Source organism: Halictus rubicundus, unplaced genomic scaffold (assembly GCF_050948215.1).
Source record: "Halictus rubicundus isolate RS-2024b unplaced genomic scaffold, iyHalRubi1_principal scaffold0870, whole genome shotgun sequence".
Classification (NCBI taxonomy): Eukaryota; Metazoa; Arthropoda; class Insecta; order Hymenoptera; family Halictidae; genus Halictus; species Halictus rubicundus.
The window spans coordinates 11,179-36,893 of NW_027489411.1; the positions used below are offsets into that span (position 1 = coordinate 11,179).

A 25,715-nucleotide genomic window follows, 5' to 3' on the forward strand; every position below is an offset into this window, starting at 1 on the left:
AATATACGAGAATATAGCAGAATATGAAAGAATATACCATAATATTAGTAGAATATAGAAGAATATACGAGAATATACCTGAATATACTAGAATATAGCAGAATGTACCAGAATATACCAGAATATACCCTAATATTACTTGAATATTGAAGAATATACGAGAATATACCTGAATATACTAGAATATACCAGAATATACCAGAATACACCAGAATATACCAGAATATACCATAATATACCAGAATATACCAGAATATACCATAATATACCATAATATTACTCGAATGTAGAAGAATATACGAGAATATACCATAATATTACTAGAATATAGAAGAATATACCAGAATATACCATAATATTACTAGAATATAGAAGAATATACCAGAATATACCATAATATTACTGGAATATAGAAGAATATACCAGAATATACCTGTATATACCTGAATATACCAGAATATACCTGTATATACCTGAATATACTAGAATATACCAGAATATACCATAATATTACTCAAATATAGAAGAATATACGAGAATATACCAGAATATACTAGAATATAGAAGAATATGCCAGAATATACCATAATATTACTAGAATATAGAAGAATATACGAGAATATACCTGAATATACTAGAATATAGCAGAATGTACCAGAATATACCAGAATATACCATAATATTACTAGAATATAGAAGAATATACGAGAATATATGTTTTTTCGTGTATAAAAAATGTCTTTATTTTCAAAACTTAACACTTAACAATATGTTGCCTGCTGAATTAACGTTGGGCAACTAATTTACAGAGCCAGTGATCTGGAGCGGTACAATATTTGAGTATTTTTAAATGGGTTTCGAGACAATTCTCCGAATGATGAGATTGTTCTCTCCGAATGGTGAGATTGTTGTCTCCGAATGATGAGACAGTTCTGACTGTTCGCGAATTGAGACTGTTCTCAGAGTGTTTAGCAGTTCTCTCCGAGTAGTGAGATGGTTCTGCTTTTCTGTCCCGGGGTCCGTTCGCTGGTCACCTCGGTGGTGTCAAGAAAAGTTCCTAATTTGGGGGTAAAGTCTTTCCTATTCGCTGGTTGACCTGAGGGAGAAGAATCTTCCGGGACAGCCCTCACCGGTGGAGGAGGAAGTCTCCACCCACAAGTCAAACCAGGAAAATTGCTGTAACGAATAACAGGACCCCGGAACAGCCCGAGTAAATAGCCTAAGTGGCTCGCGAACGAATTTATGACCCCTTAGCTTGGGTCCGGTGACGAAGGCTAAGGACACGCGTACATGTGGCTCAAGAGGGGTTGCGCTCTTAGCCTGGTCGACGCTCGTGCGGGCTATAAGGCCCGCTTTGTCCGAATCCGGGACCTCCGGTACATTGCGGGTGGTACGCGGAGCGAGGGTTTCCCGGATTGACTTTATGGCCACTTTCCAATGCCATCAGCTAAAAAACCCTCGAGTGGCGCATGGCCACTCGAGCATTAGCATTCTTCTAATTTTCGAAGGACGGCTTGAAATCGGAGAAGGGCTTCTTTTATGGCTTTCAGCTTTCTTACTTGTAGCTGTTGCCTCGCGACGATTTACTATATGCTGAAAAACTCGGTGGGAACGAACATGCTCCCCCCGTTGAACTGTACGCATAGTTCAATGAAACGAATCGGATTATCTAATGCCCTATGATGGCAGCGCGAATGAGATAAGAATATAAATAATATATTAAATAAGACGAATAAAATATGAAAAAACGCAATCGAACGTAATTATAGGATTAAGCGCTAAACGAGTAAACGATTAATATAATACGAGTAAATGCAAAAGAAAAATAAATGATAAAACGCATAAAATCCTACCGCTAATATAACTACATAAAATGAAGATTTACGTAATTATATACGAACGAATGATAACGCAAAGAATAAAGGAAGAAACGAGTAAAATTAACGCAATTGTTCATGAAATTATTCAATTGGTATCGGAAGCAATCGGAAGGGGGGCAAGCTGCTTCACATTTCGTTTATATACACCATTACTGGTTTTAACTGTGACAGCACGTATGATGTTGTCGGCGCCGGGATGGATCTCCAAGATTCTTCCAAGATTCCACTGGAGTGGAGGCAGGTGATCGTCCTTCAGGATGACAACCGTGCCTTCCTGGATGTCGTGGGATCCCTTCATCCACTTGGTCCGGGTTTGTAGTTGGTGGATGTATTCCTTGGACCACCTGGCCCAGAAGTCCTGCTTAACCTTTTGTATGTGCTGCCAATTTGACAGCCGATTGCTCGGACTTGCGGTGAAGTCAGCTTCAGGCACACTCGTTATCGCAGTACCAATAAGGAAATGGGCAGGAGTCAATGCTGCGGGGTCGTTTGGATCGGAAGAAAGAGGAGTCAATGGTCGGGAATTTAGGATTCCCTCGATTTCGGTTACGAACGTGGCAAATTGCTCATACGTGAAAAGCTGATCACCGACAACACGCCTTAAATGATGTTTGAACGACTTAACAGCTGCTTCCCAGAGTCCGCCGAAGTGAGGAGACAAGGCAGGCATAAAATGCCATGAAATCTTTTTGTCAGTGACAAATCGATTGACCTTCTCATCCTCTCGCAGAACTCTGTGAAGTTCGTTCAATTCGTTGTTGGCACCTACGAAATTAGTGCCATTGTCCGAATAAATGTTACTACAAATGCCCCTCCTCGCGATGAATCTTTTCAAGGCTGCTAAAAAGGCGTCCGTAGTTAGATCGCCCACCACTTCTAAATGGACTGCCTTGGTGGAAAAACAGATAAATACGGCAACGTAAACCTTAACGCGCGTCCGATTTCGATGACGACGTTCTTTGATATAAAACGGTCCGCAAAAGTCTGTTCCAACGTTTGAAAATGGTCTGGATTCGGTAATGCGCGTGGTGGGTAAATTACCCATTAGGTAATTTGTCGTTGGTGGGCTGAATCGAAAGCATTTGATACAATTCCGGATGATTTTTCGGGTAGTGTTCTTACCATCGATTGGCCAGTATTTTTGTCGAACGTTGTATAGGGTAGAAGTCAATCCAGAATGACAATTTCGAATGTGAATATCGCGGATTATCAAATCGGTTATGTGATGGCTCTTTGGCAAAAGTATTGGATGTTTTGTGTTGTATTCTAGATCAGAATATTGCAGTCGACCACCTACGCGAAGTATCCCTTGTTCATCGATGAACGGGTTTAGAGATAATAGTTTGCTCTTAGGATTCAAACCGGCCTTTGATTTAAGAGCTGCGATCTCCTCGGAAAACGCGTTTGTCTGAGTTGACTTAATTATGATTTCGTTGGCGCGTTCTAATTCTTGAATGGAAATGGATCCAGTTTTGCGATTTGTCGGACGAAATCGTAAACAATATGAAATAATTCGGCGTAGACGGTCTATGCATGAATACCGTAATAACAAATCGAATGGTTGCGCACTGGTGACTGTAAAGCATTGTATATTACGCATTTCAGGCGTTTCTGGAGGAGGCTCAAAGCAAGATGCTGGCCATAGCGATTCGTCAGTAGCGAGCCAATCTGGTCCGTTGCACCAGATTTTGCTATTTATCAAAATCCTGGGAGTTGTGCCGCGTGATAACAAATCCGCAGGATTGTCTGAAGACCGAATATGTCGCCATGCGAGTATGTTTGTTTTAGTCTGAATTTCCACAACCCGGTTGGCCACAAAGGTTTTTAATATGTTAGGCGGTTTATGCAACCAATGCAGAACTATGGTAGAGTCTGTCCACAAAATCGTCTCGTGAATTTTGTGGTTCAGACACCTCGTGATTGAATCGTATAGTGACGAAAGGAGGACAGCCCCGCAAAGCTCCAGACGAGCTAAACTGATGGTTTTTAAGGGTGCAACGCGTGATTTTGCACAAAGAAGTCGTACCCTTATATTCCCCGATACGTCAAGGGACCGAATATATATGCAAGCCCCGTACGCCCGCTCGCTTGCATCGCAGAAGCCATGCAGCTCTAATCGTTTGACTGAGGGTTGAGAGACATGTCGCTCAAACTTTAAACCTTCCAAGAGGCTGAGCTCTTCTTGATAATTTGACCATTCAGTCTGGAGGCTTATGGGCAACGATTCGTCCCAATCGACCTTCAATTGCCATAACCGTTGCATTAATATCTTTGCAACGACTGTGACTGGACCGAGTAAACCTAACGGGTCAAAAATCTTCGCGATCGTTGAAAGAATCGTCCGTTTCGTATATGTATGTCGTGGCGTAACGTGAACTTGATATTTTATTGAATCGTCCTTCGGATCCCATGCAATACCTAACGTTTTTACTGTGGTGTCGCCGAAGAATTTTGGATGAATGTCTTCTTCGGAAAGTCCGGATAAGAGGTTTGGGTCGTTTGATACCCACTGCCGAATGTTTAAACCTCCTCGTTTTAATACTAGAATAATGTCGTTACGTAGTCGTAGCGTCTCGTCATAGTTATCTGTGCCGGTTAAAAGATCGTCTACGTATATGTCCTTGGAAATAACCTCGCAAGCCCTTGGGAAATGTATGAATTCCTCAGATGCCAATTGTTGTAAACATCTGATGGCTAAATATGGTGCAGAGGTTAAGCCGAATGTTATTGTGTTGAGTTCGAATGTAGTAATTTCGTTTTTGTTATTTCTCCAGATAATCCTTTGAAATTGACGATCTTCAGGACGTACGAGAAATTGGCGATACATTTTTTTCTATGTCACCTGATATAACATAGGTGTGCATCCGAAAGCGATTCAATAAAGTAAAAATGTCGTCCTGTATGGTCGGTCCTGTATGTAGCGAGTCATTTAAAGAAATCCCGGTTGTGGATTTAGCCGAACCATCGAATACAACTCGACATTTTGTGGTCGAGCTGGTGGGTTTGATGACGGCGTGATGAGGCAAATAATACCCGTGTGTGTCTTGGTCATTTTTTACCTGTGTCATGTGACCTAAATCAATATATTCGTCCATGATTCGATTATACTCGGTCCTGAGTTGCGAGTCGCGAGTAAGTTTACGTTCCAAAGACAAAAAGCGATTTAGAGCGTGCGTACGGGATTCGCCGATTAGCTGCTTCTTCTCATTGAACGGAAGCGCTACTATATATCGTCCAGATTTCAATCGTCTGACTGTCCGTTTGAAATGGGACTCGCATTCATTTTCTGAAGGTGAAAAATACGAGTTGTGCGGTCCCTCTTCAACCTCCCAAAATTTTTTCATATCAAATTCCACATTTGTTAATAAGGTTTTGTGTGTTTCGCGAATTGATGAAACCGGTGCACTCCCCCCGATGATCCATCCGAATTGTGTCTTTTGCAGTATCAGATCGGACTGTTGTTTAGAACCAATCTCGATCTGACCTATGCTAAGACACGCCAAAGTTGTTCCGGTACCGATTAACATGTCTACATGTGACGGCCGATGAAAATGAGGATCAGCAAGTTGTATATTTGATGGGATGTGCAATTGCGATTTGTTAATTTGACGATCGGGTAACTGACTGGAAATATGTGGAATAATGAAAAAATTGAGAGTGCGATTGAATCCGTTAATGCGCGATTTGACCTTTATTCGTAGCGTTTTGTTCGTTACCGTTTTTAGCTCATTCAACACCTCGATGTTCACACTTCGTTCCTGACTGATTATATTTAATTTTTTGGCAAAAGCCTCTGTAATGAAATTCGCATTTGAACATGTGTCGAGTAACGTACGACACTCGAGAGGCCGATTGTTACAGTCGAAAGCGTGTACAATTGCGGTGGTCATGAGATCATGCGTAGAACCGTCTGTCAATAAGGAAGTGTATGGGAGCTTGTGCGAAACATCGAGATGCTGAGAAAGTCAAGAACTGCACCCGGGTTTCGGGCTGTCGGCACGTTCTTCTCTTTTTTGAAACTGTGGTCTCGAATCTTTGTGCAATCTGGTGTTGTGTGGTAAATTGCAAACTCTACATTTACTAGCATTGCACTGTTCAGCCGTGTGTCCTGGAGCTAAACAATTGAGGCAATGCTTCGCGTTTTTTACTGCTTCTATCCGTTTGTCGACATTCATTTTATCGAAGTGTTTACACTGAAATGTCTTATGATTTCCCTTTTCACAGATTGCACAAGTCGATAGCCGTGTTGTGATTGTCGCGAAGGTCTGTCGTCGATTAAATTTAGGGGACGATGGCGGAGAATATCGGGTTCGAGTTCCCTGATTTTGATGTACCCGATTAGCTGTCTGAAGCCTTGTTACGGGTCTGCTGGGAACATTTCCTTTCGGAGACTGAGGCACCGGTTCGTCTTCTCTCGATTGATGCGATGCGATATGTAGATATTTAAAAACGTCTAGTAATTTTGGCATTTCTGTGTCTGAAAGAGTATGTTCCCAGTTTTTGCGCGTGTCCCTTCCCATACGGGTTACTAAAATACTGATGAGGAGGTCATTCGCGATATCCTCCCAAGTCCGTCCTAACGCTTGAAGGGATCTGATGTGCAGTTGCATATAGTTTACCAAATCTCGGATTGCTTCCGACGAATCGTTTGACATGCTTGGGGTATCCCTCAATAAAGCCGCGTGTCGCAAAACTAATGCGCGTTTGTTATCATAAATCTCCACTAAATGATTCCACGCGATTTCGTAATTCTCGTCGCAAATAGTGAAAGCGCTGATCGCGGTTTCAGCCTTGTCTGTTAATGAGAGTTTTAAGTAATTTAATTTTTGAATGTTACTCAGTCCGGACTGAGAATGGATCATCGTCAAGAAAGCATCCTTGAAGGTGATCCATTTCTCCATTCGGCCATTGAATTTTGGTAAATCTATTTTTGGTAATTTTACATTCATCTGTGCGGCCTTCGGATATGTTTGACTTTCGTTTGTATTTTCATTATTCGATTGTTTGTCCGGAATGACTTTGAATAAAGCTTGAACTTCTAACGCGGCCGAAAGAACGTCGTCATATTGGTCGATTATTTCCTCGCGCTGTGTTTCTATTTTATCGTAGTCATTTGTCAGGAGAGCTAATTCATCCTGGTTCTGGTTAAATTTATCAAATAATGTACGTAGGCGAATGATTTTTTCATTGAGCTTTAGTTGCTCTCGTGTGGTATTTTGAAATTTCTTTACATAGTTGCTCAGTGATGTCATCTGAGCCTTGAAGTAACAACTTTTTTGGGAAATCGTGCGTATTAATTGCCTTTCGGTCTGCTCCTTTTCCGAATTTGCAGATGCCATTGTTCAAAACCGAATTCGGGATCAGGAAAATCGAGTAAATAGAAGGAAGGAATTGGTAATTCAACAAACGAGTCTACCTTTGGCTGAATTAGTCTTCGTAGTCGTCAACGGCCGAATAGGTGCAGGAGACGTCTGGATCCGCAGTATACTGGAGGTTCCGCTTCCTGGTTGTTTTTCCTGGATGTGGTTTTCGGGTGTAGTAGCCAACACCAAACCTTTGGTTGATGTATTCGTCTCTGGTCCGTATGCTGCCAAAGACGTCTGGTCCCAAGGTGTGTTTGCAGCTTCCCGTAGAACCGATTTTTTTGCACTTGTCACAGTATGAAGCACGTGACTTAATGTCTTTTAAGTTCTTCACTAGTACCGCACTCCGAAATAGTCACTGGATCCGGCTCGAAGGACCAAAATGTTTTTTCGTGTATAAAAAATGTCTTTATTTTCAAAACTTAACACTTAACAATATGTTGCCTGCTGAATTAACGTTGGGCAACTAATTTACAGAGCCAGTGATCTGGAGCGGTACAATATTTGAGTATTTTTAAATGGGTTTCGAGACAATTCTCCGAATGATGAGATTGTTCTCTCCGAATGGTGAGATTGTTGTCTCCGAATGATGAGACAGTTCTGACTGTTCGCGAATTGAGACTGTTCTCAGAGTGTTTAGCAGTTCTCTCCGAGTAGTGAGATGGTTCTGCTTTTCTGTCCCGGGGTCCGTTCGCTGGTCACCTCGGTGGTGTCAAGAAAAGTTCCTAATTTGGGGGTAAAGTCTTTCCTATTCGCTGGTTGACCTGAGGGAGAAGAATCTTCCGGGACAGCCCTCACCGGTGGAGGAGGAAGTCTCCACCCACAAGTCAAACCAGGAAAATTGCTGTAACGAATAACAGGACCCCGGAACAGCCCGAGTAAATAGCCTAAGTGGCTCGCGAACGAATTTATGACCCCTTAGCTTGGGTCCGGTGACGAAGGCTAAGGACACGCGTACATGTGGCTCAAGAGGGGTTGCGCTCTTAGCCTGGTCGACGCTCGTGCGGGCTATAAGGCCCGCTTTGTCCGAATCCGGGACCTCCGGTACATTGCGGGTGGTACGCGGAGCGAGGGTTTCCCGGATTGACTTTATGGCCACTTTCCAATGCCATCAGCTAAAAAACCCTCGAGTGGCGCATGGCCACTCGAGCATTAGCATTCTTCTAATTTTCGAAGGACGGCTTGAAATCGGAGAAGGGCTTCTTTTATGGCTTTCAGCTTTCTTACTTGTAGCTGTTGCCTCGCGACGATTTACTATATGCTGAAAAACTCGGTGGGAACGAACAATATACCTGAATATACAAGAATATACCAGAATATACCAGAATATACCGGAATATACCATAATATACCATAATATTACTAGAATATAGAAGAATATACCAGAATATACCATAATATTACTAGAATATAGAAGAATATACCAGAATATACCATAATATTACTAGAATATAGAAGAATATACCAGAATATACCTGAATATACCTGAATATACTAGAATATAGCAGAATATACCAGAATATACTTGAATATACCAGAATATACCATAATATTACTCGAATATACCATAATATTACTCGAATATACAAGAATATACGATAATATTACTAGAATATAGGAGAATATACCATAATATTACTAGAATATAGATGAATATACCAGAATATACCTGTATATACCTGAATATACCAGAATATACCTGTATATACCTGAATATACTAGAATATACCAGAATATACCATAATATTACTCAAATATAGAAGAATATACGAGAATATACCTGAATATACTAGAATATAGAAGAATATGCCAGAATATACCATAATATTACTAGAATATAGAAGAATATACGAGAATATACCTGAATATACTAGAATATAGCAGAATGTACCAGAATATACCAGAATATACCATAATATTACTAGAATATAGAAGAATATACGAGAATATACCTGAATATACAAGAATATACCAGAATATACCAGAATATACCAGAATATACCATAATATACCATAATATTACTAGAATATAGAAGAATATACCAGAATATACCATAATATTACTAGAATATAGAAGAATATACCAGAATATACCATAATATTACTAGAATATAGAAGAATATACCAGAATATACCATAATATTACTAGAATATAGAAGAATATACCAGAATATACCTGAATATACCTGAATATACTAGAATATAGCAGAATATACCAGAATATACTTGAATATACCAGAATATACCATAATATTACTCGAATATACCATAATATTACTCGAATATACAAGAATATACGATAATATTACTAGAATATAGGAGAATATACCATAATATTACTAGAATATAGAAGACTATTCGAGAATATACTAGAATATAGCAGAATATACCAGAATATACTTGAATATACCAGAATATACTTGAATATACCAGAATATACCATAATATTACTCGAATATGGAAGAATATACGAGAATATACCATAATATTACTAGAATATAGAAGAATATACCAGAATATACCATAGTATTACTAGAATATAGAATAATATACCAGAATATACCATAATTTGACTCGAATATAGAAGAATATGCGAGAATATACGATAATAATACTAGAATATAGGAGAATATACCAGAATATACCATAATATTACTAGAATATAGAAGAATATACGAGAATATACCTGAATATACTAGAATATAGCAGAATGTACCAGAATATACCAGAATATACCATAATATTACTCGAATATAGAAGAATATACGAGAATATACCAGAATATACTAGAATATAGCAGAATATACTAGAATATAGCAGAATATACCAGAATATACTTGAATGTAGCAGAATATACCATAATATTACTCGAATATAGAAGAATATACGAGAATATACGATAATATTACTAGAATATAGGAGAATATACCATAATATTACTAGAATATAGAAGAATATTCGAGAATATACTAGAATATAGCAGAATATACCAGAATATACTTGAATATACCAGAATATACCATAATATTACTCGAATATGGAAGAATATACCAGAATATACCATAATATTACAAGAATATAGAAGAATATACCAGAATATACCATAATTTGACTCGAATATAGAAGAATATACGAGAACATACGGTAATATTACTAGAATATAGGAGAATATACCAGAATATACCATAATATTACTAGAATATAGAAGAACATTCGAGAATATACTAGAATATAGCAGAATATACCAGAATATACTTGAATATACCAGAATATACCATAATATTACTAGAATATAGAAGAATATACGAGAATATACCTGAATATACTAGAATATAGCAAAATGTACCAGAATATACCAGAATATACCATAATATTACTAGAATATAGAAGAATATACGAGAATATACCTGAATATACAAGAATATACCAGAATATACCAGAATATACCATAATATACCATAATATTACTAGAATATAGAAGAATATGCGAGAATATACCATAATATTACTAGAATATAGAAGAATATACCAGAATGTACCATAATATTACTAGAATATAGAAGAATATACCAGAATATACCATAATATTACTATAATATAGAAGAATATGCGAGAATATACCATAATATTACTCAAATATAGAAGAATATACGAGAATATACCTGAATATACTAGAATATACCAGAATATACCAGAATATACCATAATATTACTCGAATATAAAAGAATATACGAGAATATACCAAAATATACTAGAATATAGCAGAATATAATAGAATATACGAGAATATAGCAGAATATGAAAGAATATACCATAATATTACTAGAATATAGAAGAATATACGAGAATATACCTGAATATACTAGAATATAGAAGAATATGCCAGAATATACCATAATATTACTAGAATATAGAAGAATATACGAGAATATACCTGAATATACTAGGATATAGCAGAATGTAGCAGAATATACCAGAATATACCATAATGTTACTAGAATATAGGAGAATATACGAGAATATACTTGAATATACAAGAATATACCAGAATATACCAGAATATACCAGAATATACCATAATATACCATAATATTACTAGAATATAGAAGAATATGCGAGAATATACCATAATATTACTAGAATATAGAAGAATATACCAGAATATACCATAATATTACTCGAATATAGAAGAATATACGAGAATATACCAAAATATACTAGAATATAGCAGAATATAATAGAATATACGAGAATATAGCAGAATATACCAGAATATACTTGAATATACCAGAATATACCATAATATTACTAGAATATAGAAGAATATACGAGAATATACCTGAATATACTAGAGTATACCAGAATATACCAGAATATACCATAATATACCATAATATTACTAGAATATAGAAGAATATACCAGAATATACCATAATATTACTAGAATATAGAAGAATATACCAGAACATACCATAATATTACTAGAATATAGAAGAATATACCAGAATATACCTGAATATACCTGAATATACTAGAATATAAGAGAATATACCAGAATATACTTGAATATACCATAATATACCATAATATTACTAGAATATAGAAGAATATGCGAGAATATACCATAATATTACTCAAATATAGAAGAATATACGAGAATATACCTGAATATACTAGAATATAGAAGAATATGCCAGAATATACCATAATATTACTAGAATATGGAAGAATATACCAGAATATACCAGAATATACCATAATATACCATAATATTACTAGAATATAGAAGAATATGCGAGAATATACCATAATATTACTAGAATATAGAAGAATATACCAGAATATACCATAATATTACTAGAATATAGTAGAATGTACCAGAATATACCATAATATTACTAGAATATAGAAGAATATACCAGAATATACCATAATATTACTAGAATATAGAAGAATATACCAGAATATACCTGTATATACCTGAATATACTAGAATATACCAGAATATACCATAATATTACTCAAATATAGAAGAATATACGAGAATATACCAGAATATACTAGAATATAGAAGAACATGCCAGAATATACCATAATATTACTAGAATATAGAAGAATATACGAGAATATACCTGAATATACAAGAATATACCAGAATATACCGGAATATACCATAATATACCATAATATTACTAGAATATAGAAGAATATACCAGAATATACCATAATATTACTAGAATATAGAAGAATATACCAGAATATACCGTAATATTACTAGAATATAGAAGAATATACCAGAATATACCTGAATATACCTGAATATACTAGAATATAGCAGAATATACCAGAATATACTTGAATATACCAGAATATACCATAATATTACTCGAATATACCATAATATTACTCGAATATACAAGAATATACGATAATATTACTAGAATATAGGAGAATATACCATAATATTACTAGAATATAGAAGAATATACCAGAATATACCTGTATATACCTGAATATACCAGAATATACCTGTATATACCTGAATATACTAGAATATACCAGAATATACCATAATATTACTCAATTATAGAAGAATATACGAGAATATACCTGAATATACTAGAATAAAAGAATATGCCAGAATATACCATAATATTACTAGAATATAGAAGAATATACGAGAATATACGATAATATTACTAGAATATAGGAGAAGATACCATAATATTACTAGAATATAGAAGAATATTCGAGAATATACTAGAATATAGCAGAATATACCAGAATATACTTGAATATACCAGAATATACCATAATATTACTCGAATATAGAAGAATATACCAGAATATACCATAATATTACTAGAATATAGAAGAATATACCAGAATATACCATAATATTACTAGAATATAGAAGAATATACCAGAATATACCTGAATATACCTGAATATACTAGAATATAGCAGAATATACCAGAATATACTTGAATATACCAGAATATACCATAATATTACTCGAATATACCATAATATTACTCGAATATACAAGAATATACGATAATATTACTAGAATATAGGAGAATATACCATAATATTACTAGAATATAGAAGAATATACCAGAATATACCTGTATATACCTGAATATACCAGAATATACCTGTATATACCTGAATATACTAGAATATACCAGAATATACCATAATATTACTCAAATATAGAAGAATATACGAGAATATACCTGAATATACTAGAATAAAAGAATATGCCAGAATATACCATAATATTACTAGAATATAGAAGAATATACGAGAATATACCTGAATATACTAGAATATAGAAGACTATGCCAGAATATACCAGAATATACCATAATAAACCATAATATTACTCGAATGTAGAAGAATATACGAGAATATACCATAATATTACTAGAATATAGAAGAATATACCAGAATATACCATAATATTACTAGAATATAGAAGAATGTACGAGAATATACCTGAATATACTAGAATATAGCAGAATGTACCAGAATATACCAGAATATACCATAATATTACTAGAATATTGAAGAATATACGAGAATATACCTGAATATACTAGAATATACCAGAAGATACCAGAATATACCAGAATATACCATAATAAACCATAATATTACTCGAATGTAGAAGAATATACGAGAATATTCCATAATATTACTAGAATATAGAAGAATATACCAGAATATACCATAATATTACTAGAATATAGAAGAATATACCAGAATATACCATAATATTACTAGAATATAGAAGAATATACCAGAATATACCTGAATATACTAGAATATAGCAGAATGTACCAGGATATACCAGAATATACCAGAATATAACATAATATTACTAGAATATAGAAGAATATTCGAGAATATACGAGAATATACCTGAATATACTAGAATATACCAGAATATACCAGAATATACCATAATATTACTCGAATAAAGCAGAATATGAAAGAATATACCATAATATTACTAGAATATAGAAGAATATACGAGAATATGCCTGAATATACTAGAATATAGCAGAATATGCCAGAATATACCATAATATTACTAGAATATAGAAGAATATACGAGAATATACCTGAATATACTAGAATATACCAGAATATACCAGAATATACCAGAATATACCATAATAAACAATAATATTACTCGAATGTAGAAGAATATACGAGAATATACCATAATATTACTAGAATATAGAAGAATATACCAGAATATACCATAATATTACTAGAATATAGAAGAATATACCAGAATATACCATAATATTACTAGAATATAGAAGAATATACCAGAATATACCTGTATATACCTGAATATACTAGAATATACCAGAATATACCAGAATATACCATAATATTACTCGAATATAGAAGAATATACGAGAATATACCAAAATATACTAGAATATAGCAGAATATAATAGAATATACGAGAATATAGCAGAATATGAAAGAATATACCATAATATTACTAGAATATAGAAGAATATACGAGAATATACCTGAATATACTAGAATATAGAAGAATATGCCAGAATATACCATAATATTACTAGAATATAGAAGAATATACGAGAATATACCTGAATATACTAGAATATAGCAGAATGTACCAGAATATACCAGAATATACCATAATATTACTAGAATATAGGAGAATATACGAGAATATACCTTAATATACAAGAATATACCAGAATATACCAGAATATACCAGAATATACCATACTATACCATAATATTACTATAATATAGAAGAATATGCGAGAATATACCATAATATTACTAGAATATAGAAGAATATACCAGAATATACCATAATATTACTAGAATATAGAAGAATATACCAGAATATACCATAATATTACTAGAATATAGAAGAATATACCAGAATATACCATAATATTACTAGAATATAGAAGAATATACGAGAATATACCATAATATTACAAGAATATAGAAGAATATACCAGAATATACCATAATATTTCTAGAATATAGAAGAATATACCAGAATATACCATAATATTACTAGAATATAGAAGAATATACGAGAATATACCTGAATATACAAGAATATACCAGAATATACCAGAATATACCAGAATATACCATAATATACCATAATATTACTAGAATATAGAAGAATATGCGAGAATATACCATAATATTACTAGAATATAGAAGAATATACGAGAATATACCTGAATATACTAGAATATAGCAGAATGTACCAGAATATACCAGAATATACCATAATATTACTAGAATATTGAAGAATATACGAGAATATACCTGAATATACTAGAATATACCAGAAGATACCAGAATATACCAGAATATACCATAATAAACCATAATATTACTCGAATGTAGAAGAATATACGAGAATATTCCATAATATTACTAGAATATAGAAGAATATACCAGAATATACCATAATATTACTAGAATATAGAAGAATATACCAGAATATACCATAACATTACTAGAATATAGAAGAATATACCAGAATATACCTGAATATACTAGAATATAGCAGAATGTACCAGGATATACCAGAATATACCAGAATATAACATAATATTACTAGAATATAGAAGAATATTCGAAAATATACGAGAATATACCTGAATATACTAGAATATACCAGAATATACCAGAATATACCATAATATTACTCGAATAAAGCAGAATATGAAAGAATATACCATAATATTACTAGAATATAGAAGAATATACGAGAATATGCCTGAATATACTAGAATATAGCAGAATATGCCAGAATATACCATAATATTACTAGAATATAGAAGAATATACGAGAATATACCTGAATATACTAGAATATAGCAGAATATAATAGAATATACGAGAATATAGCAGAATATGAAAGAATATACCATAATATTACTAGAATATAGAAGAATATACGAGAATATACCTGAATATACTAGAATATAGAAGAATATGCCAGAATATACCAGAATATACCATAATAAACCATAATATTACTCGAATGTAGAAGAATATACGAGAATATACCATAATATTACTAGAATATAGAAGAATATACCAGAATATACCATAATATTACTAGAATATAGAAGAATGTACGAGAATATACCTGAATATACTAGAATATAGCAGAATGTACCAGAATATACCAGAATATACCATAATATTACTAGAATATTGAAGAATATACGAGAATATACCTGAATATACTAGAATATACCAGAAGATACCAGAATATACCAGAATATACCATAATAAACCATAATATTACTCGAATGTAGAAGAATATACGAGAATATTCCATAATATTACTAGAATATAGAAGAATATACCAGAATATACCATAATATTACTAGAATATAGAAGAATATACCAGAATATACCATAATATTACTAGAATATAGAAGAATATACCAGAATATACCTGAATATACTAGAATATAGCAGAATGTACCAGGATATACCAGAATATACCAGAATATAACATAATATTACTAGAATATAGAAGAATATTCGAGAATATACGAGAATATACCTGAATATACTAGAATATACCAGAATATACCAGAATATACCTTAATATTACTCGAATAAAGCAGAATATGAAAGAATATACCATAATATTACTAGAATATAGAAGAATATACGAGAATATGCCTGAATATACTAGAATATAGCAGAATATGCCAGAATATACCATAATATTACTAGAATATAGAAGAATATACGAGAATATACCTGAATATACTAGAATATAGCAGAATGTACCAGAATATACCAGAATATACCATAATATTACTAGAATATTGAAGAATATACGAGAATATACCTGAATATACTAGAATATACCAGAATATACCAGAATATACCAGAATATACCATAATAAACAATAATATTACTCGAATGTAGAAGAATATACGAGAATATACCATAATATTACTAGAATATAGAAGAATATACCAGAATATACCATAATATTACTAGAATATAGAAGAATATACCAGAATATACCATAATATTACTAGAATATAGAAGAATATACCAGAATATACCTGTATATACCTGAATATACTAGAATATAGCAGAATATACCAGAATATACTTGAATATACCAGAATATACCATAATATTACTCAAATATAGAAGAATATACGAGAATATACCTGAATATACTAGAATATACCAGAATATACCAGAATATACCATAATATTACTCGAATATAGAAGAATATACGAGAATATACCAAAATATACTAGAATATAGCAGAATATAATAGAATATACGAGAATATAGCAGAATATGAAAGAATATACCATAATATTACTAGAATATAGAAGTGGATAATTTTGAGGTTGTAAATGAATGTTGCTGTCTCTTTTCTTTGCGCAATAGACTGTTTATTTACACTATTTACAACTCGTCGAATCTCATCTGCCGAATTAACATTGGATGAGTCTTTGTTTCACGGAACAGTGGGCTGGAGCGGTGTAAACTTAGCGCGGTGTGAACTTAGCGCGGTGTAAACTTAGCGCGGTGTAAACTTAGCGCGGTGTAAACTTAGCGCGGTGTGAACTTAGCGCGGTGTGCACTTAGCGCGATTTCAGATTTAACAAAGCTAGGCCTTTGTATGTGTACGTCCACGTTTAGTCAGAGTTTTTCAGTTGACTGGTTGCCAGTTGGATTGATTCTGCTTTGCTGCTCCGAGGTCAGTTCGTTCGTCACCTCGTGTGGGTGGTGAGAATTCTGGGCATGGGCCCATGATGGGAGTAAAACTCTCCTGATTTGTTGATCAGCCTAAGGGAGAGGATCTTCTGGAACCTCCCTCTTTGGTGGTGGAAGAAACCCCTACCTTAGGCCGATGTTCGGGAAATTCCCCAAAAAGCGCGTTTATTAGTACCTCGGAGCAGCATGTATTTTCAGCCAAGTGGCTGGGTATTGTTGGGGCCCGAGTGGCCTCCGTACGCCGTGCTAGCCAAGTGGCTAGCAGCTAATTTATTGCCCCTAAGGGGCTGGAAAACGTGCGTTTACTGTCTCTGGTTTTCGTCCGTTTGACGAAAACCAGAGACACGGTTCTTGGGGTTGTAGCGCAACCCGAGCGTACCTCGCGTCGTGCGGAAGAGGATTTACGACCCCTTGGCCGCCGCGTGTAGTGGGCCACAAGGCCCGCTGTGTCCGAATCCGGGACCCTCAAGTACCTCGCGGACGGTACACGGAGTGAGGGTCGTACGGATTGACTTATGGCCACTTTTCCAATGCCATCAGCTCGAACCCTCAAGCGCCTCGCGTGCGGCAACTCGAGGATTAGCATTCTTCGTGATTAGTCGAAGGACGGACAAAAATCGGAAAAGGGCTCTTTGTGCAATATGTTTTGGGACGAAAGAGCATGCTTCGCGCAGCTGTGGCATCCTCGATTGCCACACGGCCGGAAATACGCGGACCGTCAGCGACGAATCGGACATGCTCCCCCCGTTGAATGACACTGTCATTCAATAGAAAAAATAAAATGGGCGCGATTAATCCTTATAATGAAAAAAATCAATAACTAGGGAGCTAGCGGAAGCTAATATGTACAGTCTAATAATACTAAAAGGGAATAAAAAAGGCAAGTTACTGTAAAAAATAACGCGAATTCTCCGAAACCTCTAACCTAAATACACAAAAAATTATCTACTAATTGATTACATAGAAAATATCGTATACGAATATGATTGACATAATAAATAAGAGCAAATAAAGGCGCGATGACATAAATCTTAAATTTTAAGATGACGTAGGTTCGATCGGAAGCGGTGCTAGTTGTTTTACATTGCGCTTATAAACTCCGTTAATTGTTCGAACGGTTACAGCGCGTATGACGTCATCTGGGCCTGGATGAATCTCCTCCACTCGTCCGAGATTCCAATGTGAAGGTGGTAGGTGGTTGTCCTTGAGTACCACGATGGTTCCCTTGTTTATTATATGGGACCCCTTGGCCCATTTTGCGCGTACATTTAATTGATTAATATATTCCTTGGACCACCTGGTCCAGAAGTCCTGCTTCACCTTTTGAATATGCTGCCATTTTGACAGTTTGTTGTTGGAGGTCATGGTGAGATCGACCTCGGGTATACTCGTCAGCGCGGTTCCTATTAGAAAATGACCGGGAGTAAGGGCTTCGGGATCGTTGGGGTCGGATGATATCGGAGTCAATGGACGGGAGTTAAGGACAGCCTCAATTTCCGTTACAAAGGTGGCAAATTCTTCGTAAGTAAATAATTCGTTACCTACGACGCGTTTAAGGTGATGTTTGAAAGATTTGACGGCCGCTTCCCAGAGCCCGCCGAAATGTGGTGTTAAAGCCGGCATGAAGTGCCACGATATTTCTTTATCATTGAGAAATTGACGAATTTTCTCATTTTCGTTCAGGACTCGGGAAAGCTCGGTCAACTCATTATTGGCACCTATGAAGTTGGTACCGTTATCGGAATAAATATTTTTACATACTCCACGGCGCGCGATCATTCTTTTTAAAGCTGCGATGAATGCTTCAGTGGTCATATCGCTGACTACTTCCAAGTGAATAGCCTTACTCGAAAAACAAATAAATACGGCAACATAGATTTTGATTTTCATGCGGTTTCGGAACTTGCGCTCTTTAATGAAAAATGGGCCGCAATAATCTACTCCTATGTTGGTAAAAGGGCGCGTTTCGGTGATTCGGTTGGCCGGTAAAATTCCCATTACATAGCTTGTCGCAGGAGGATTAACTCTAAAACATTTCACGCAACCTCGCAATATCCTACGTGTAGTATTTTTGCCGTCGATGGGCCAGTAATATTGTCGAACGTGGTACAAGGTAGCGTTGAGACCTGAATGGTGGTTTTGCAAGTGTGCATGTCGAATAATGAGATCGGTTACATGATCGTTTTTTGGCAATAATATCGGATGCTTTGCATGATACGGTAATTCTGACATTTGGAGACGACCTCCGACTCGTAATATGCCTTTATTGTCAACAAAAGGACTTAAACAGAGAAGTTTACTTTTATTGGGCAATTCCGTTCCAGTTTTTAATGCGCGTATTTCTTCTGAAAACGACTGTTGCTGTATTAAAGCGATAATTTTTTCGTTCGCGTGTTGAGCTTCTTCTACAGAAATCGCTCCGGTATGACGATTTGCCTTTAAAAATCTTAAACAATACGCGATCACTCTACGCAGACGCTTGATGCATGAATATTTGTGTAGAATGTCATTGGGATTGAGAACATTTGAGGCGAGACAAACAATCTTGCGTACTTCAGGTATATCTTGCAAAATTTCTAATCGCGATTCCGGCCAAAGCGATTTATCAAGCGTGAGCCAATCTGGACCGAATGTCCAACGTTTGTTGTTGAGTAATTCTTTTGCTGTAATGCCGCGCGACAATAAATCTGCGGGGTTATCAGTCGTGCGAATATGGCGCCAGTCGGTTATGCGCGTTTTTGTTTGAATTTCTGCTATGCGATTGGCTACAAAAGTTTTTAGGTTGCTCGGAGATTTCATAAGCCAATGCAGCACGACAGTCGAATCTGTCCAGAACGTGGTTTTTGCGACGCTATTAGTGAGAGAATCTTTTATTGAGACATATAAATTTGCTAATAAATTTGCTCCACAGAGCTCAAGACGAGCGAGACTTATTGTTTTTAAAGGCGCGATTCTGGTTTTTGCACAAAGTATTTGTGTTTTGATTTTTCCGGAACGGTCTATGCTACGGATGTAAATAGCCGCTCCATAAGCGCGTTCACTTGCGTCACAGAATCCGTGTATTTCAATTGTTTCAACGGTGCGTTGTGTGACGTGACGGTGGAAAGTGATCCTTTCCAAGAGTTTTAAATCGTCTTTATAAAGCAACCATTCACGATGTAGGTGAGCGGGTAGTGATTCATCCCAGTCTAATTTTAACTGCCAGAGACGTTGCATAATTATTTTTGCGGTTACAGTTACTGGACACAATAGTCCCAAAGGGTCGAATATTTTGGCAATTGTTGATAATATTGCGCGTTTTGTCGGTTGCTGTGGTGAGTTAATATTCACTGAATATTGAATTTTGTCATTTCGCGGATTCCATGCTACACCTAATGTTTTCACCGTTTCGTCCCCAAAGAGTTTCGGATGAATTTGGTCATTAGATAACCCAGTCAATAATTTTGGATCATTTGAAACCCACTGTCGTATATTAAGTTCTCCCCTTTTTAATAATTCGATTATTTGATCGCGTAATCTAATTGTATCGCGGTATGTGGCGGCACCGGTCAGGAGATCATCAACATAAATGTCCCTCTTTATGACTTCGGATGCCGCGCTGTACGTGTGCAATTCGTCGTTGGCAAGTTGTTGCAAGCATCGCGTTGCAAGGAAAGGCGCGGATGTAAGACCGAAAGTAACGGTGTTTAGTTGAAAAGTCGCGATTTCATTTTTATCATTCCGCCAAAGAATTTTTTGATAATGTCTGTCTTGGGGTCTGACAAGAAATTGACGGTACATTTTTTCAATATCCCCGGTTAGTACAAAAGGGTGCATTCGAAATCTCAACAAGTGGCAGAAAAGATCGTCCTGAATAGTAGGACCTGTTAAAAGAGTGTCGTTCAGCGATATACCTGTACTCGATTTTGCCGAACCATCGAACACAACTCGAACCTTTGTTGTTGAGCTGGAGGGTTTGATGACGGCGTGGTGTGGCAGGTAAAACCCTTCAGAGTGCACAGGTGTCTTTATTTCCGTTAAATGGCCGAGTGTTATGTATTCCTCTATTACCTGTGTATACTCTGTATGCAATTCTGGATTAAGAGCGAATCGTCTTTCTAACGACTGAAATCTACTCATAGCGCGATTATAAGTTTCTCCTATACTTTGTTTTTTGTCGTTAAATGGAAGCGCGACTACGCATCGACCGGTAACAGAGCGCGAAATGTTATTTTTAAAATGCGTTTCACAAGCTTCCTCTTCAGGTGTGAAATGAGGAAGTTGTGGTCCTTCTTCGATTTCCCAAAATTTTTTCAAATCAAATTCGGTATTGTTATAGAAGGATTTGCGCGAATTTTTGTGGAACGTAGTAGGAGCACTCCCCCCGATAACCCAACCGAATTGAGTTTTTTGTAAGATCAGGTCAGAGTCGGTTCGTTTCGATAAATTTATTTGACCGATACTGAGGCACGAGAGCGTCAGTCCCGTACCGATCAGCATGTCGATAGGCGCGGGTTTATGAAAATTTGGATCCGCCAATCGAATGTTAGACGGAATCGCGATTTTTGTTTTATCTATTTGGACGTCGGGTAAGTGCCCAGCAATGCGCGGAATTACGAAAAAATATAAATCGCGTTTAAAGTTATTCAAACGGGATTTGATTGTCAGTTTGACTTGCCTATTTGTTATTGTATTGAGCTCGTTCAACGCTTCGATCGTTACGCTCTGCTCGCGCGTTGGTAATTTCAACTTTGTTAATAATTCCTCTGTTATAAAATTTGCGTTTGAACATGTATCCAAGAGTGTTCTACAATTTATGAGTTTTTTATTGATGTCCAAAGCATGAACGGTGGCTGTAGCCATTAAATCATGGGTCGAACCATCAATGATTAGCGATGTTATCTTATTTTGGGATTGATGCGTAACGTCGAAGCGGGTAGCGAGTCAGGAGTCGTTTTCAAGGTTTTTTGATTCGGCGTTTGACATTACTGTTGGCTGCTTAGGATTTTTATCCCGATGAAGACGCGTGTTATGTGGTCGATGACATTTTTGGCACCTGCCCCGGTAACAGGTATCAGGTGAATGACCGGGCTTTAGACAATTTAAGCAAAGTTCGGCCTTGCGCGCTAATTCTATTTTTTTATCTACGGGGGCTTCCAAAAACTTTTTACATTGATAAGCCGCATGTTCACCCGTTTTACAAATCCCGCAAGTTGGAAAGCGATATTGCGTTACGAAAGCTTGACGATAATTCAAGTTTGGTGATGGCGATGGAGATGACCGTGTATTATAAGTGCGATTATTTTGCGAATAAAATTGAGGTGGACGGTTGTTGTATGCGCGAGTATTTGGCGGCGAAGACAAAGGGAGTGGTCGAGTGTTGTATGCGCGATTATCATTTTGCGGTTTCTTAATCGGAGGATCCTGCGTCGTGATGTTCGATATAGATTCATAATCCCTGCATTGGTGGGAGGCCAAATGCAAGAATTTGAAAATATCGTTTATTTTTGGCACTTCGGTATCGGCTAACGTGCGTTCCCACGTTTTCCTGATCTCCTTGCCCATGCGCGAAATAATTATACTAGTTATGAGATCGTTGGCGATATCCTCCCAACTACGACCTAGAGCTTGCAATGAACGTATTTGTAATTGCATGTGGTTAACAAGATCGCGAATTGACTCGGATGACTCGTTAGGCATTGATGGAGTGTCGCGTAGAAGTGCCGCGTGTCGTAAAACCAAAGCGCGTTTGTTATCGTAAATTTCTACTAAATGATTCCAAGCGGCTGCGTAGTTGTCGTCAGTGATTGTAAAAGCTCCTATCGCGATTTCGGCTCTTCCTGATAATGAAAGCCTAAGATAATTTAATTTCTGAATATTACTTAGACCTTCGTGCGCGTGTATCATCGTTTGGAAGGCGTCTTTAAAGGTAATCCAATTTTCGATGCGACCATCGAATTTTGGTAAATCTATTTTAGGTAATTTGACTGGAACCGAATTGGATTTACTTGTAAGATTGTTTTCTTTGATTGCCTTATTTGAAGGCGTCTCAAGATTTTCTAACATTGTTATCGCGGACGCTAGCACATCATCGTAATATTCTGTGAGTTCTTCTCGTTGCAAAAGTACAGTCTCGCTGTCATCCGATATTATTGTCAGCTCATTTTGTTGTTCGTCGAATTTTTCGAAGTATGATTTTAAACGCTCGATCCGTTCTCGTAGTTTAATGCGTTCTTTAGCAGAGTCCTTATAATTTTCAAGGAAACTCATAAGCATTGTAATTTGCCCTTTAAAATATCGGCTTCTATGATTGAGTGCGCGAATCTGATCCTCCCTTTGAGAATCTTTCTTTGTCGTGCCAGTCATTTTCGGAAAATTGAGACAGGAAGAAAAGTGGAAAAATAAACAGGAAATAGAGAACCGCGTGAATTGACGAGCCTACCTTTCGTAGATAGGTTTTGGCTGCTGCTTCCTTGTTTCCTTTCCTGGAGAATCAGTCCACTGGTGTCCTCAGCAATCGCGTACTTGGATGATCCCCGTGGCTCGGTATAACGTCCAAGAATGTCGACCCCACGAAGATGATGGAGATCGTCCGGTAGAACAGATCTCGTTGTGCGTTGATATTTCAATGTTCAAACTTCACCGCACTCCACTTAGATCACTGATCCGGCTCGAAGGACCATGGATAATTTTGAGGTTGTAAATGAATGTTGCTGTCTCTTTTCTTTGCGCAATAGACTGTTTATTTACACTATTTACAACTCGTCGAATCTCATCTGCCGAATTAACATTGGATGAGTCTTTGTTTCACGGAACAGTGGGCTGGAGCGGTGTAAACTTAGCGCGGTGTGAACTTAGCGCGGTGTAAACTTAGCGCGGTGTAAACTTAGCGCGGTGTAAACTTAGCGCGGTGTGAACTTAGCGCGGTGTGCACTTAGCGCGATTTCAGATTTAACAAAGCTAGGCCTTTGTATGTGTACGTCCACGTTTAGTCAGAGTTTTTCAGTTGACTGGTTGCCAGTTGGATTGATTCTGCTTTGCTGCTCCGAGGTCAGTTCGTTCGTCACCTCGTGTGGGTGGTGAGAATTCTGGGCATGGGCCCATGATGGGAGTAAAACTCTCCTGATTTGTTGATCAGCCTAAGGGAGAGGATCTTCTGGAACCTCCCTCTTTGGTGGTGGAAGAAACCCCTACCTTAGGCCGATGTTCGGGAAATTCCCCAAAAAGCGCGTTTATTAGTACCTCGGAGCAGCATGTATTTTCAGCCAAGTGGCTGGGTATTGTTGGGGCCCGAGTGGCCTCCGTACGCCGTGCTAGCCAAGTGGCTAGCAGCTAATTTATTGCCCCTAAGGGGCTGGAAAACGTGCGTTTACTGTCTCTGGTTTTCGTCCGTTTGACGAAAACCAGAGACACGGTTCTTGGGGTTGTAGCGCAACCCGAGCGTACCTCGCGTCGTGCGTAAGAGGATTTACGACCCCTTGGCAGCCGCGTGTAGTGGGCCACAAGGCCCGCTGTGTCCGAATCCGGGACCCTCAAGTACCTCGCGGACGGTACACGGAGTGAGGGTCGTACGGATTGACTTATGGCCACTTTTCCAATGCCATCTGCTCGAACCCACAAGCGCCTCGCGTGCGGCAACTCGAGGATTAGCATTCTTCGTGATTAGTCGAAGGACGGACAAAAATCGGAAAAGGGC

At 36.7% G+C, this 25,715-nt stretch overlaps 3 protein-coding genes across 3 annotated transcripts; all 3 read right to left on the minus strand.

Moving 5' to 3' along the window:
* Positions 1-2,033: 2,033 nt before the first annotated feature.
* Positions 2,034-5,770, minus strand: LOC143364710 (uncharacterized; the record flags this gene model as incomplete). The annotated part of the gene is made up of 3 exons (XM_076804902.1): positions 5,716-5,770; positions 4,690-5,673; positions 2,034-4,574 (listed from the first exon to the last, which is right to left on the minus strand). Coding segments are annotated over exons 1-3 (3,580 nt in total), but the record flags the coding sequence as incomplete, so codon positions are not given.
* Positions 5,771-7,279: 1,509 nt separating this feature from the next.
* On the minus strand, positions 7,280-22,882 carry LOC143364711 (uncharacterized). Its single transcript, XM_076804903.1, has 2 exons — positions 19,089-22,882; positions 7,280-7,529 (listed from the first exon to the last, which is right to left on the minus strand). Exons 1-2 carry the CDS (start codon positions 22,880-22,882, stop codon positions 7,280-7,282), a joined length of 4,044 nt encoding a protein of 1,347 aa, XP_076661018.1.
* Positions 22,883-22,963: 81 nt separating this feature from the next.
* LOC143364712 (uncharacterized) lies at positions 22,964-24,385 on the minus strand. Its single transcript, XM_076804904.1, has one exon. It carries the CDS (start codon positions 24,383-24,385, stop codon positions 22,964-22,966), a length of 1,422 nt encoding a protein of 473 aa, XP_076661019.1.
* Positions 24,386-25,715: the final 1,330 nt, after the last annotated feature.

Bases quoted from the DNA above. Each gene is read 5' to 3' on its own strand.
- LOC143364711 (XM_076804903.1), bottom strand. From the start codon at position 22,882: ATGGCTACAGCCACCGTTCATGCTTTGGACATCAATAAAAAACTCATA. The intron at 7,530-19,088 runs GTCATCTTAAAA...TACTGTGACAAG, and splicing joins CCGCTTCCGATCGAACCTAC to TGCAAAAAAATCGGTTCTAC.
- LOC143364712 (XM_076804904.1), bottom strand. From the start codon at position 24,385: ATGACTGGCACGACAAAGAAAGATTCTCAAAGGGAGGATCAGATTCGC.